This window comes from Amblyraja radiata, chromosome 24, assembly GCF_010909765.2.
Source record: "Amblyraja radiata isolate CabotCenter1 chromosome 24, sAmbRad1.1.pri, whole genome shotgun sequence".
Taxonomy (NCBI): domain Eukaryota; kingdom Metazoa; phylum Chordata; class Chondrichthyes; order Rajiformes; family Rajidae; genus Amblyraja; species Amblyraja radiata.
In genome coordinates this window covers 1,009,141-1,025,696 of record NC_045979.1, presented here as the reverse complement: position 1 = coordinate 1,025,696, position 16,556 = coordinate 1,009,141, and the positions used below count along the sequence as shown (strand labels likewise).

At 46.0% G+C, this 16,556-nt stretch overlaps 1 protein-coding gene across 1 annotated transcript in view; it reads right to left on the bottom strand.

Annotated features, from left to right (window-relative positions):
* tomm40l (translocase of outer mitochondrial membrane 40 like) overlaps window positions 1–12,515 on the bottom strand; it is a 109,099-nt gene extending 96,584 nt beyond the window's left edge. Inside the window, exon 1 of the mRNA XM_033042245.1 lies at window positions 12,358–12,515. Within this exon, the coding sequence (XP_032898136.1) occupies window positions 12,358–12,433 (76 nt within the window). The 5' untranslated portion in view covers window positions 12,434–12,515. The remainder of the gene's footprint in view (window positions 1–12,357) is intronic.
* Window positions 12,516–16,556: the final 4,041 nt, after the last annotated feature.

The following is a 16,556-nucleotide window of genomic DNA, read 5'->3' as shown; positions in this document are numbered from 1 at the left end:
CCTGAGGACCCTGGGATGCAGACCATCAGGTCCAGGGGATGTATCATCCTTCAGTCCCATTAGCCTACCCAATACTATTTCTCGCCTAATGAAAATTTATTTCAGTTCCTCTACCCTCTTAGATCCTCTGTCCTCCAGTACATCTGGAAGATTGTTTGTCTCTTCCTTAGTGAAGACAGATCCAAAGTACCTATTCAACTCTTCTGCCAATTCCTTGTTGCCCTTAATAATTTCACTGTGTCTGCCTTCAAGGGACCCACATTTGACTTTGCTACTCTTTTTCCCTTAACATATCTAAAGAAGCTTTTACTGCCCTTCTTTATATTCCTGGCCAGCTTCCCCTCGTACTTCATCTTTTCAGCCCGTATTGCCCGTTTTGTTTCCTTCTGTTGTCCTATGAAAGTTTCCCACTCCTCTGGCTTCCTGCTACTCTTTGCTGTGTTATACATCTTTTCCTTTAGTGTATTAACTATATATATATATATATATATATATATATATAGTTAATACAATGGGATATATATGCTGATTCCTTTGTTTGAGCACTTGTTTCCGTGATTGTGCTGGAGCTTCCCAGAGCAGGACAGAGAAGCAAGGTCACCTAGGTGAAATGAAGGATTTTTAAAGTATTCTTGTCGGTGTTTTCACTGAACGGAACAAGGGTGCAAATAGCGGAAATATCATTTGGGGGCGTTGTCCGGGGTCTCAGAGAAGGCCCTCACAGGCTTGTGGCAGAAGGGTTGAGTTGTTGGGTCAGGGAAGGGAGGAATTGCGCCCCCGATGAAAGCGATTTTACTCCATCGGTTTTCCTCCCATTCGCTGATCCAGCTGCTCGGCAATTTGCTGGCCTTCGAGAGTTTCCCGAAAAGACTGAGGTTAGAAGTCCAAAGAATACTGATATTGGGTCGGTTATATTGATAAAGGGATTCAGCTGAGGGAGCATTTCAGTATTGAGGTGTAATTGGAAATAATTGTTTCGGGCTGAAGTAAAAAGTTGACAGATTACTTCAAAATCGGCACTGAGGTAGAAAGTCGGGACTAAAGTAAGATTGATAAATTACTTTAAGAGCCTGTACTGTGTAAAAAGGTTGGGAAGGGGGGTCTGTGATGTTTCAGGACTGTACGATCTGGGTAGTGGGTATCTGATATTTCAGGAAGGTGCAATCCAAATTTTTCTGCTCTAAATTCCGTTGTCAAAGTGTTTTATTGAATGTTTTTGTTTAAGTTTGTATAGTTTAATTTTGTATATAGTGGCTTATTTTTTGCTTAAGTTCGTGTGATTTTGCTTTAAATTTGAACAGTCCGTGACATTCCTTGCTGATAAGCATCTAGCATTCCTAGTAGTCCAGTGCTTTCACTTAAAGCGGTTGACTCAGATACTTAAGATTTAAAGTATTAAAATCAAATGCTTTTATTAGAGTTTGTATGATTTTGTCCTTGCGTTGTTAACTTTTGTTATTTTAAGAAACTCTGTGAGTTTTGTGAGGGGGCGTTGTGGAATTTATTTTGTTGTGTGGAAATCTTGCATTGTGGAATTTATTTTGCTGTGTATATTTTGCTGTGTAAGTTTTGCTGTGTAAGTCTTGTGTTATAGGAATCTAATTGTTTTGTGTGAATTTTTTGGCCGAAATGATACACAAAGCATTAAAGAGCAATCAAAAGCATTTAAAAACGGTCATTAAAAAGAATGGAAAATAAAAACAAGCTAAACAGAATAGGACAAGTATAAAATACAAGACTAAAAGTTACAGTGCCATGTAAGAAATAAATAATTATTTAATTTAATTAAAGGCAGCGTCAAACAGAAAAATCTTCAGCCTCGAACAGTTACATAGAAACATAGAAAATAGGTGCAGGAGGAGGCCATTCAGCCCTTCGAGCCAGCACCGCCATTCATTGTGATCATGGCTGATCGTCCCCTATCAATAACCCGTGCCTGCCTTCTCCTCATATCCCTTGACTCCACTAGCCCCTAGAGCTCTATCTAACTCTGAACAGAGAACAGAGTTGGAGTGGACCTGCATTTTTCTGGATGTTTGTTTCATATATGTGGTGCAAAAAAATAAACGCTGCTTCTCTGTGACAGAAAGCAGACCTGTCCCAGAAGACGTCAGAGGTCTGGATGGTTCATAATGTAGCAGAACATCACAAATGTATTTTGGCCCTAGACCATTCAGTGCTTTATAAATCAACAGTCATATTTTGAAATCAATTACTTGACAGACTGAAAGCCAGTGTAAAGACCTCAAAACTGGAGTGATGTGATCCACTTTCTTAGTTTTAGAGAGGACTCGGGCAGCAGAGTTCTGAATCAGCTGCAGGCTAATTACAGAGGGAGGAGTGACCAAAGATTGCGTGATCTAATGGTTGGTTTTGGTATGATAGAGAGAAATGATGAAGATTGATTTGGAAGAGTGAGTGAGTAGAACTCGTACCAGTATTCATATCCCTCCAACCACCAGTGTATGAAGTAGAGAAAATAACAAGTTGCTTAACTGGACACCCTTTGGACATCCGGTGGCGCTGTTGCTAGCTGCCTCCGCCTCCGCCTTTTTGTTTTTTTTGTTGTTTGTTTTTTGTTGTTTTTGTTGTCTTTATGTGGGGGGGAAGAGGGTATGGTAATGTGGATACCGTCCTTCAGTCGCTTCCTGGAGAGGATGCGACTATTATTCGAGTCGCGTCCTCACCCCCCCGCGGCCTACCTACTGGATTGGCGCGGCCTTTCCTGCCGGGACCGACGAGAGCTCCAGCAGCAGCGTTGGATACATTGCGGGGCGGGCGATGCCTTACCGGGGATCACCGTTGGGAGCTCCGGAGTGCTGGGCCCGCTGCATCAACATCGCGGAGCTGTGGTTCGCGGAGCTCCGAACGCGGGCGGTGCTGACCAACATCGCAGTCCTGCGACTCCGGTGGGAGGTGGCTGATTTGGAGGTCTGGGCCGCTGAGGATGTTCTCCGTCGGGGTTCGGCGTCGGGGTTCCATCGTTCCCCGCGAGAGGGCCTGAGCATCGGGCCGCCCGTGGTGGCGACTGCGGGTGCTCGGGAGGCCCCGACCACGGGTGAACATCTGGGAAGATCAGCGGGGAGGCTGGCGGGACTATGGTACCTTCCTTAACTTTGGTGCCGCTGTGGGGTTATGTTGTGTCGTGGACTTCTGTGTTTGTGTTTTTTTTTTAAAGTTACATGACTAAGAAAAACCCATTTTGTTGTCTCTTATGAGATAATGACAATAAATTGAATAACAACAACTGACTACAGACAACTACAGGGCATAGTGAACCGTCCTTGCAGAACCACTCCATGCAGTGGTGCCTAATCCAGCTCACATTTCGGCCCAAATCCCTGCACAGGCACACATCTTTTCAACAGTGGACTTACAGCAGGCCTTCTTCTCACCAGCTTTGCACCAGAACAGTCAGCACCTCTTCGCCTTCACCTATAATGGACAACAATATACACGGACTCGGTTGCCCCAAGGGTTTATGAAATCCCTAACTTTATTTTCCAGATGTCTCCATGAACAGTTGCAGACCCTAAACCTTTTGCGTGGCTCCACCCTTGTCCAATATGTGGATGATTTGCTTGTGGGCAGCCAGGATGAACAAAGCAACCGTGAAGATACCACTCAATTATTGAATCAACTATCATCATTGGGATATGTGGTTTCCCAATCAATAGCGTTAATGGTTCAGCAGAAGGTGAAGTTTCTTGGCGTGAAACTATCAGCAACAGAGCAGGGTCTGGAGAACAGCCGAATCAAACTGATCTGTGAATTCCCTGCACCACAAGATGCAAAGCAAATCAGACAGTGGCTCGGCATGGTAAACTATTGCCGACAGTGGATACCCAACATTGCTCTGGACACTAAAAAGCTGACGACATACACTAGTATGGAGGGCGAGTTTCAATTGCCTGAGGAAGCTCAAGAAGCCTTTGAAAGTTTAAAAAGTTCTCTGATATAGGCACCAGCATTAGGAAGACCACTCTACGACTGACCGTTCCAGTTGTACTGTACAATCCTCGCTAATTGCTCCACTGCGGTCCTTACTCAGAAACATCAGGGCTCGAAATTAGCGGTTACCCAAGTGCCAATGACCACCCAAAGTGCCGCCGGGTAACCGAAATGCCGAGTCATTTTGCCCGGCTTGGCACTGCAGATACTGGTTTATACCGAAGATAGACACGAAACACTGGAGTAACTCAGTGGGTCAGGCAGCATCTCTGGAGAAAAGGAACATGACGTTTCGTGTCGGCGGCGATGACATAGTGCGGAGCAAAGATACGGGGTGTGGGGTGACGGAGGGTCGGAGCGAATGACGGGCCCCTCACAGCAGCGGCAGCGATAGCGGCTCCTCCTCCTCCAGCCTGCCCGCCCTGATAGTGGTCACTGCTTGCCAATCTGCTAACGACGATACCTTCCGCCGTCTGAAGCAGCTGCACCGCTCGGCCCCGCACCTTCTGTTGGCTGGCGGAGGAGGGGAGGCGGTAGCGAGGAGATTCCCAACTGCCTCCCCCTTTGGCAGCAGCACTTGGAGGTGGACAGGGACTGCCAAGGCAGCGGGGCGATGATACCGTCGCTGTCCGATGAGTGCTGACCTTCCTTTGTCCCCACCTCTCTCTCCCCCCCTTATCCTGGGATCCCTCCTCTCCACTGATTCCCATTCCCACCTCTATTCAGTCCTCACTGACGTCCCTTGTGCTCCCCTCCCCATCTACCCCGCCCCCCCATCTATTCATCCTGCACTGATCTCCCTATCCACATCGCATTGATTCTCCTGACACCATTTTAAAGACCTCTAACAAGTCCCCCCTTAACCTTCTGCGCTCCAAAGAATAAAGACCTAACTTGTTCAACCTTTCTCTGTAACTTAGTTGCTGAAACCCAGGCAACATTCTAGTAAATCTCCTCCGTACTCTCTCAATTTTGTTGACATCCATCCTACAATTAGGCGACCAAAATTGTACACCATACTCCAGAATTGGCCTCACCAATGCCTTGTACAATTTTAACATTACATCAGAACTTCTATACTCAATGGTACACAAAATTGCTGGGGAAACTCAGCGGGTGCAGCAGCATCTATGGAGCGAAGGAAATAGGCGACGTTTCGGGCCGAAACCCTTCTTCAGACTGATGGGGGTTGGGGGGAGAAGGAAGGAAAAGGGGAGGAGGAGGAGGAGCCCGAGGGCGGGCGGATGGGAGGGTGGGAGGAGACAGCTAGAGGGTTAAGGAAGGGGAGGAGACAGCAAGGACTAGCAAAATTGGGAGAATTCAATGTTAATGCCATCCGGACGCAAGGTCCCCAGACGGAATATGAGGTGCTGTTCCTCCAATTTCCGCTGTTGCTCACTCTGGCAATGGAGGAGACCCAGGACAGAGAGGTCGGATTGGGAATGGGAGGGGGAGTTGAAGTGCTGAGCCACCGGGAGTTCAGGTAGGTTATTGCGGACTGAGCGGAGGTGTTCGGCGAAACGATCGCCCAACCTACGCTAGTCTCCCCGATGTAAATCAGCTGACATCTAGAGCAGCGGATGCAGTAGATGAGGTTGGAGGAGATACAGGTGAACCTTTGTCGCACCTGGAACGACTGCTTGGGTCCTTGAATGGAGTCGAGGGGGAGGTGAAGGGACAGGTGTTGCATTTCTTGCGGTTGCAACGGAAAGTGCCCGGGGAGGGAAGGGAAGAAATGACGAGGGAGTTGTGGAGGGAGCGGTCTTTGCGGAAGGCAGACATGGGGGGAGATGGGAAGATGTGGCGAGTGGTGGGGTCACGTTGGAGGTGGCGGAAATGGCGGAGGATTATGTGTTGTATTTGCCGGCTGGTGGGGTGAAAGGTGAGGACCAGAGGGACTCTGCCATTGTTGCGAGTGCGGGGATGGGGAGAGAGAGCAGTGTTACGGGGTATGGATGAGACCCTGGTGTGAGCCTCATCTATGGTGGCGGAGGGGAATCCCCGTTCCCTGAAGAACGAGGACATTTCCGATGCTCTTCCGATACTCAATGCTCTGATTTATAAAGGCCAGCACACCAAAGGTTTTTTTACCACCCTATCTACATGAGATTCCACCTTCAGGGAACTATGCAGTTATTCCCAGATCCGTCTGTTCAACTGCATTCCTCAATTCGCTACCATTTACCATGTACGTCCTATTTTGATTTGTCCTGCCAAGATGTAGCACCTCACACTTATCAGCATTAAACTCCATCTGCCATCTTTCAGCCCACTCTTCCAAATGGCCTAAATCTCTCTGTAGACTTTGAAAATCTACTTCATTATCCACAACACCACCTATCTTAGTATCATCTGCATACTTACTAATCCAATTTACCACTCCATCATCCAGATCATTGATGTACATGACAAACAACAGTGGACCCAACACAGACCCCTGAGGCACCTCACTAGTCACCGGCCTACAACCTGACAAACAGCGATCCACCATTACTCTCTGGCATCTCCCATTCAGCCACTGTTTATGTATTATGTTGTGTATGTTTGTAATTGGGTGGAAAGATTGTCCCCACCTATGGCACCATGTGATACTGTAGTAATTGGTCTAGAATTACCGCCCTTTGTCAGTTACCTCCCACTGTATTAACCATATATATATGCTAATTCCTTTGTTTGCGCACTTGTTTCTCCGTGATTGTGCTGGAGCTAGAGAGCTTCCCAGAGCAGGATACAGAAACAAGGTCACCAAGGTGAAATAAAGGACTTTTAAAGTATTCTTTTTGGTGTTTTCACTGAACGGAATAAGTGTGCAAATACCGGAATTATTACTTGCGCCCCCAAGATCTCTCAATACATCAACGCTCCAAAGGTCCCTGGCATTTACTCTATGCACCCAACCAGTATTTGACCTCCCAAAGTGTATGGATTAATTTCCGTCTACCATCGGTCTGCCAAGCTTCCCATTTTTCGCTATATCCTCAGATGATCTTCTTTGGTTTCTACGACTCCACCAATTTTCATGTTGTCTTCAAGCTTACTAATCCCGCCGTTCTCATCCAAATGCTTTATATAGAAACTGTATGACTATATAAAGTATAGCCAGTGTAGTGCAGGCTTTTCGGTGCCTCTTGCTCGCACCAACCAACATGCACCATCTACACTAGTTCCACCTGCCTGCATTTGGCCCATATCCCTCTACACCTAAATTATCCATATACCTGTCCATATGCTTCATAAACATTGTAATATTAACTGCCTTAACTACATCCTCTGGCACCTCATTTCATATACTTATCATGTTTTGTTTAAAAAAAAAGTTGCCCTTCAGAATCCTATTAAATCATTCTCCCTCTCCATAAACCTATGTTCCTGGTTCTCGATTCTGCTACTCTGGCTAAAAGACTGTGCATTTACCCAATCTATTCCTGTCATGATCTTATACACCTCTATGGGATTACCCCTCATCTTTTTGCACTTCAAGGAATAAAGTCCCAGCTTACTTGACCTCTCCCTATAGCTGAGGCCTTTACATCCAAGCAACATCTTCATAAATCTTTTCTGTACCCTTTCCAGCTTAACAGGGTGACCACAATTGAACACAATACTGCAGAAGAGGCCTCGCCATTGTCTTGTACAACTGTAACAACTTCTAATTTCTATACAGTACTCTGACTGATGAAGGTCAATATGTTGAATGAATTCTTAACCAACTACTTGTGACGCCATTTTAAAGGACCTATGTACCTGCATTCCTATATCGTTTTGTTCTACAACACTCCCCAGAGCCCTGCCATTCACTGTATAGGTCCTGCCCAGGTTTGACTTCACAAAATTAAATACCTCGCACTTGTCTGCATTAAAATCCATTGTCCATTCCTAAACCCACTTACCCAACCGATCAAGATCCTGCTACAGGTTTTGATAACCATCTTCGCTATCTGCAATACCACTCACTTTACTGACATCTGCAAACTTACTAATCATGCTTTAAACGTTCTCATCCAAATAATTGAAATAAATGACAAACAACAATGGGCCCAGCACCCAGCCCTGAGGCACACCACTGGTTACATATACACACCAGTTACATACTAGTGCGGGTGTCAGGGGTTATGAGGAGCAGGCTGGAGAATGGGGTTAGGAGGGAGGGACAGATCAGCCATGATTGAATGGCGTAGTAGTCTGATGGGGCGAATGGCCTAATTCGGCTCGTATCACTTATGACCTTCTGACCTTACAGACCTCCTGTCTGAAAAACACCATTCCACCATCACCCTCTGCTTCCTTCCATGAATCCAATCTTCTATCCAGTGAGCTAGCTCACCTTGAACCATGCAGAACTTTGTCAAATGCATTGCTGAAATCCATATATGTCAACAGCTCTGTCCTCTTTTATTTTTTTGGTTACATCTTCAAAAAACTCAATCAGATTCGTGAGCCACGATTTCCCACATGCATATACCAGCCTGAAGAAATGTCTCGGCCCAAAATGTCACCCATTCCTTCTCTCCATAGATGCTGCCTGTCCCGCTGAGTTACTCCAGCTTTTTGTGTCCATCTCCCACATGCAAATCCATGTTAACTACCCGTAGTCAGCCCTTGTCCATCTAAATGCATCTTATCCCTCAGAATACATTCTAGTAACTTTCCAACCACAGATGTGCCCCTATTCCACTTAGGAAACCTGAACGGAAACCTCTGGAGACTTTGCGCCCCACCCAAGGTTCCCGTGCGGTTCCCAGAGGTTTTTGTCAGTCTCCCTACCTGCTTCCACTACCTGCAACCGCCGGCATCCACCTGCAACCTCCGGGAACCGCACGGAAACCTTGGGTGGGGCGCAAAGTCTCCAGAGGTTTCCGTTCAGGTTTCCTAAGTGGGACAGGGGCAAAACAATCAATTGGGTCAATCAATCTAATGGCAGGAACAATGTGACCTGTCAATCAGAATAATGGTGGGAGCAATGGAAACTGTCGGAATAACGGTGGGAATGATGGGACCAGGTAATTAGACTGGGAATCAATCTAATAACAGGAACAATGGAACCTGTTAATTAGACCATGAAATACTTAATGGATGTAAGATGCTTGAAAACTGCAGATGCTGGTCTACAAAACATGCCCCATTATAAATAATTGACAGTCATGTGTCCAGCCCAACACAACAGCTCTACCCGTCTTATTAACAGATGCCCAGTCTGCCTCCTATCCCCAAACTCTATCTTCACTATATTGATGATTGCATTGGTGCTACCTTCTGCAGCCATGCAGAGCTATTGACTGACATTTACACAGCTGCCTAGACTACACTTCTTCCCACCCTGTCTCCTGCAAAGACTCCATCCCCGACTCCTAATTCCTCCGTCTATGCTACATCTGCGCCCAAGTTGGAGCTTGGGCCTTGTAGGTTGGAGCCTCAGGGTCGAAGGTGGAGCCTCGCTGGACGACGAATCCAGCGGCGATCGATGCCTGGGTCTGCGGAGCTCGCGGCTGGGGCTTGGGTCGGCGCTACAGAGGTGTCCGGAGAGGACCCAGCAACGTTAGTGGAGAGGTCGGATGGCAGTCGATGATGGCGTCGACCGACGGACGAGGGAACACACGGAAGTGAGGGAAGGAAGAAAGGAGGACCCGACGTGGGGGGGACTGCCGTGAGGGAGGGGGAAGAACAATGGACAACTCGGCATGGGGGGACCACCGTGAAGGAGGGGGGTGAGCATAAAGAGGGACCTGGCACATTGGGGAGGATATGTAACTTTGTAAGTGTCCTTTATGGCATACTTTGGGTATGCAAGCAATTTTTACTGTGACTAGTCACATGTGCCAATAAAGTATTCAATCAAACAATGAGGTGTTCCATACCAGGACATCAGAGAACGAGGCCCTCACAAGGGTCTCCTCGATATCCCACAGTTCCACTCTTACTCGCCCTGCCCAAAGTCATAACAGGGACAGACTCCCCCTTGTCCTCAGCTTTTACCCCATCAGCCGTCGCATACAGCAAATAATCCTCTGACAATTTCGCCGCCTCCAACAAGATCCCACCACTAGCCACATCTCTACCTCTTTCTGCAGAGACCATTCCCTCCACAACTCTCTGGTTATCTCATCCCTTCCCACCCAAACCACTTTCCCCTGCAACTGCAGGAGTTGCAACACCCGGCCCTATACTTCCTGCCTCGACTCTGTCCGAGGATCCCGACAGTCCTTTCAAATTAGGCAGAGGTTCACGCACCTCCTTCAACCTCATCTACTGTATCCGCTGTTCAAGGTGTGGATTCTGGTATATCGGCGAGACCAAGCACAAGCTTGGTGATCATTTCGCTGAACACCTTCGTTCAGTCCGCCTAGCCCAATGCAATCTCTCGGTTGCTAAACACTTTGACTTCCCCTCCCATTATGTCCTGGGCCTCCTCCACTGTCAGAGGCCCAACATAAATTGGTGGAACAGCACCCTTGTTTTCCCTCTTTATCTGTATCTCCCCCACTCTTGTTTTCCGACCAGTTTCACCGTCTTCCGATTAACCGTCTGCATTTAATACCATCATCCCCAGCAGAATGGTGGACAAACTGTCTGATCTGGGTGTTAATGCAAACACATGCGGATGGATTAAGGACTTTTTAACAGACCGCCCACAGACTGTCAGGATGGGGTCCAATTACTCCCCAGTCCTGACGCTCAGCACAGGAGCGCCACAAGGTTGTGTGCTGAGTCCCATCTTGTATACAATATACACTTATGACTGTACACCAACACACAGTACAAACAGGATCATCAAGTTTGCGGACGACACGACTGTGGTGGGACTGATAAACAACAACGACGAGTCTGCCTACAGAGATGAAGTCCAAAAACCTGACTGTCTGGTGTACCAAAAACAACCTGGTACTCAACCCATCAAAGACAAAAGAACTGGTCGTTGACTTCAGGAGGAAGAGGAGAGAGGAACCTGCTCCTTTATACATCAAAGGAGACATGGTGGAGGGAGTCACTTTAAGTTCCTGGGAATAAACATCTCCCAGGACCTCAAATGGCAAATGAACACCGTCACTCTCGTGAAGAAGTCACAGCAGTGGCTATATTTCCTGAGGTCTCTGCGGAGAGCAAACGTCTCACAGCCGCTGCTGCTGTCCTTCTACCGATGCGCCGTGGAAAGTATCCTCTCCTATGGCATCCTGGTGTGGTTTGCTAGCTGCACTGTGGCTGAGAGGAGGGCGCTGCAGAGAGTTATAAAAACTGCACAGAGCATTACAAACGCTCAACTGCCCTCCTTGGATGATATATATAGGGCTCAATGCTTGCACTGGGCCACAAACATCAAGCAGGACACATCCCACCCTGCCAACCACCTTTTCACTCTGCTACCCTCTGGGAGGCGATTCAGGCGAAAATAGTTTCTACCCATGTGCGATAAAAGAGCTTAATTCCAACAGAGAACACTGGGGAAGCAAAATGTAATTCCAAGAAATGCAACATTCTTTTAAAATTCTTTTTAAATACTTATTTATTATTTTTACTAATAAATGTACATATGTGTCAATGGTTGTCGTGTTTGTATTTTTTAACCGGAGGAGATGCAATGGAATTTCGTTGCACAGTATTGTGCAATAACAATAAACGTATTCATTCATTCATTAAGTTTGTATGCTTTGTTATCACCTTCCCTTCAGCCAACAATGAACATTTCCTTGACCATTGTCTGCATTGATCGGTCCTTTTTCACACCATATATGCTTTGCATACCCTTCCATATCTCGTTTCCCTCTCCACTGACTCTGTAGAAGGGTCTCGACCCAAAACGTCACCCATTCCTCTCTCCAGTGATGCTGCCTGTACCGTTGAGTCCTTCAGCGTTTTGTTTCTATTTTTGGCGTAAACCAGCATGAAGCAGCTCCTTCCTGCACATGCGATCTGTCTGTCACACCGCACAAAGCCTCACCCCGTCAGCTTGATTTGGGAATATAAAGTCAACCAACTTGACTGATAGTATCAAGCCTCGTCCCTGTTAAATGACAGTCCCAAGCTTGACCCGCTGCTGACTGGCCATTTCATGCACCGCTCCCCATAAGCATCAAGCCCAGCATAAGACACCTAGATACATGAGTAATTGCAGAAGGTGAAATATTGAGTAAAATGCGCTTCTTGGGAGTGCTGGCCCCACCTCCGTGGGTATCACCTGGCAACGCCCGCCTCAAGGGACGCGTCTAGAGCCGCGACCAACATGCTGCACCTTCCTCCAACTTGACCATCCCTGCCCCCCTCCCCCTCTCGACCCTCCTCGCCCCCTCCCCCTCTCGACCCTCCTCCTCCCTCCCCCTCTCGACCCTCTCCCACCTCCCCCCCTCCCCGGGCCCTCGCCCCCCCGGCCCTCGCCCCCCGGCCGGCGTCACTTCACCCAGCCGCACCACTCACCTTTGCTGCGCCGGTGCAGCCGCTCGAAGCTTCCCGGGTTACGGAGCCGCCGCTCGGCCGCCACACCGTTACCCATCGGCCTGCCTGCCTGCAGGGTTGTGCGGATTCCCTCGGCTACCGCCCCTGGTAACCGCCAACCGCCCGGCGACGGGGGCCGCCATGTCGCACTGCGCGCGCAGTGCGTGACGTGACGCCGATGTCTCTGCCAGCGACCTGACGTCAGCGCGTCCCTTCCTTCGCTCTCTTGCTTTGACGTCAGACAGCCCGCCCGCCCACTCCCCGCTTGGAGCGAGCGCCGCCTCTCGGCCACGTGGCTCCCACGCACCCACCCATCTGTGTCCCGGCCCGGGCTCCATGCGTTGCTGCTGCTGCTGCTGCTGCAACTCCCCAGAGGCTGTCTGATCTAGTGTCTCCCTCACTCTGAGACTGGGATCCGCGGGTCTGGGCACCCCAGGCGGTGACACACCTTGCACTGAGATCACCTCCCGACAAACAGCCATCCCGGGAATCGATCTGGCGAACCCTTGCCGCCCGCCCTCCGTCAAAACACGAGTCAGGAGAGTTGAACGGCAATGGATAACGGAACTATCAAATCTCCACTTGTAGCACCATAACAGGCCTTTAAATACCATACACAGATAATATAAAATAAATTAAAAATTATCAATAACTGGGAATGTTGCAAAGTTTTGAGATTTTAAAAATCATGCCTGTAATTTATCCCATCAGATAAATCATAAAAAGAACTTTAATTTGATACCTAATTCACTTTCATATCTTCAGTATTAAAAAAGTAAAGGCCCTGTCCCACTTTCCCGAGTTACTCACGAATTCTCCCGAGTTTTCCCCTTGCTTCAAACTCGGAGAATGTCGTAGCGAGGCCGTAAGCGTCCGTAGATATTTCGTAGCAGCTCGTAATGCCAGCCGTAGGGACTCGGGGCATCAGGTAAGACGTTTTTTCAGCATGTTGAAAAATGTCCACGAGTAAACAAAATAGCCCCGAGAACCTACGGCTGGCTATTACCGTAATTCTCCGAGTTTGAATCAAGGGGAAATCTCGGGAAAATTTGTGAGTAACTCGGGTAAGTGGGACAGGGCCTTTATGGCCATTTTCATTCTCGGAAATCAGCATCTATTGCTTTTCCATTGACTTAACACAAAAGCTGTGATCGTGGACAGTCAAAAGCCCATAACTTATTAAGAGAACCGAATTAAATTTTCAGTTATTATAGATTGAAGCATTCTGAAACAAATATAAAGCATCTTACTTGGATGACCTGAAATTAAAGCATATAATTAGTTAGTTACCTGATTGTAGCTAATTACAAAATTGACCGTTGTGACGGAAATAGTAATAAACACCCAGACTGCCTTGAAAATTCAAAAATGTGATATTCTCAAGATCGGAACTTTAATATTATTGTATTATATGCTATAAGTCCGTAACAAATAGGTAAATCAATTACAATTTCTAACTATAGACCAAGCCTGGAGAAGTTCAGTTGCTAGCTGGTACATTGGCATATCATAATCAGTAACATCATCATACTCCTCAGATTGTAACCAATAAGCAACTCTGTACACCTTGTTTATCCTCAACTTTTCAAATTTGGCATTGTAAACTCCAGGTTTTTGCTCTTCAAACCACGCATGACATGCCTTTCTGCCCACTACTTTCCCATTAAGAATGTCCTGTAGATCATCACATTCGAAGTAGTCCAAATTAGGATATTCTCTGTGAATGCTGTATAAATCAGTCTCTTTTGCTGGGCATTTGGATTGACAATTTTGCATTTCTTCTTCGGAGACATCTGTTTAAAATATAAAGGAAAAAAAAACACTGAACAGCATTAACAGAAACAAGTTATTATTTGCAGTTTGAGAAAAAAGGTAGAAATGATAAAGTGAAACGGCAAAACAAATAGTAAATACCCAACAAAAAATCCATATTCATCAGTTTCATCAAATCAATTAAATTCATCTAAATTCAATTACTAGATCTAAACATCTATCCATTTCTTAAGAAAAGACTAAAATGTTTAAATAGCCTGTATCCAAATAACAAACTGATGCCATTCACACAAGAATTCACAATATAACATGGTTTTTAAATCTCACTGTCATGAACTCATATGCCAAATGGAAGGAATTTAATGTTTAATTCCCATAAATTAATCCAGAAACATCCACTCTCAATATAATCAAAATTATTATTTTTTGCACAATACTTGTGACTAAAACTGTTGTGAATATTTAGTATAAAAATATTGATCATGGATAGACAATAACACAAAATATAGATGATTTAGATGCTCTTATAACATGATTGTCCAAAAAAAAAAGTATTTTAATTATCTTGAGAGTAGGTGTTTCTGGAATGTGATCGATTGAAATGTTGCCGTTGCCATAAATTTTAAGCCCATATCGGCAGGCAAGACACGGCCGATTCATATGGGGCCTAAATAACACTAGACAATAGACAATAGGTGCAGGAGTAGGCCATTTGCCCCTTCGAGCCAGCACCGCCATTCAATGTGATCATGGCTGATCATCCCCAATCAGTACCCCATTCCTGCCTTCTCCCCATATCCCCTGACTCCGCTATTTTTAAGAGCCCTATCTAGCTCTCTCTTGAAAGCATCCAGAGAACCTGCCTCGACCGCCCACATTTTCGCATCATAAGATTAGACTAAAGCCACCCCAAGAAGCAAGATTATATGTGAAATAAACGACACACCTGTTGTTTTGTCCTGATATTGCGATCCATGACGTTAGAAGTCGCTTTTTACTTTAATCCAGCGATTAAATTGTCCAGCGATTTAAAAAAAAACCTGGAACGGAAGTCCGATCGATTTTTCTTCATCAGCTAGCAGCCCAAGGAAATCCTTCTCCGACAAACAATACAAACCTGGATTTTAATCCCCCCCCTCCAATGACTCAGCAGGACACGCAGCATCTCTGAATGAATGAATGAATACGTTTATTATTGCACAATACTGTGCAACGAAATTCCATTACATCTCCTCCGGTTAAAAAAAAATACAAACACGACAACCATTAACACATATGTACACTTATTAGTAAAAAATAAATAGGTATTTTAAAAGAATTTGGCGGCATTTCTTGGAATTACATTTTGCTTCCCCAGCATTCCTCTGGAGAGGAGGAATGTGTGACATTTCGTGTCAAGACCCTTAGTTTTTCAGACTGGATTATGAAAAGTGTTCAAGAGCAAGAGAATAAGATTCTCTATGCTGTATCTTCCCGTTTGCTCTTATCTATTGTTCTTGAGTTTGAACTAATTGTATCCATAACATAGAACAGTATTACGCAAGAACAAGCACTTTGGCCCACAAGTGGTCTGAAGAAGGGTTTCGGCCCGAAACGTCGCCTATTTCCTTCGCTCCATAGATGCTGCTGCACCCGCTGAGTTCCTCCAGCAATTTTGTGTACTTTGGCCCACAATGTGTGTGTCGAACATGATGCCCAGTCCCGTGATCGCGGGACTGTCATATGTTGATAGAATGGAGAGGCTCGGCTTGTATACTCTGGAATTTAGAAGGATGAGATGGTATCTTATTGAAACATAAAAGATGACAGGGGCCGCGTAGCGATTTTTAAAATGGGGGGGGGCTGAGCCTTGGGGGTACCCGGCGAGGGAGTGGAGCGACCGAATGGGAGGAGGGTGTAACTTTTTGAAAGTCCCAAGGTTGGGACTTTTTGAAATTTGATGTGTTAAAATCATGTTTAGTGCATTGTAGAAGTATGATTTCAATGTTTTTTGTTTGAAGTATTTTTAAGATAATGCAGGGCCTACATGAGAGAGGTGGTTATTATTGTTGTTATTGCTTGACCTCCAAAAACTGGGGATAATAATACAGGCCATCCCCACCTCAAAAAGTGGGGGGATATATCCCCCATCCCCTCCCCCCCGCATCAACGCCAGTGCCTTCCACGGTACAGAAATTTTGATTTTAAAACTTTAAAATGTGTTATAATTTCATGTGGGTTTTTTTTTGTTTGTAGTTGGAAAAAGGGACAAGAAATAATCATAACATTTCCTGATTTTGCAAAGTCATACAAATTATGTTTAGCTCGGGGAAAGAAATCTGAGTATTTTGAAAGTATGAGTTCTCCTTTTGACGTATATTTCATTTTGAATTGAATTTAGAATCATCAAACCATTAATAAAGGGGGTA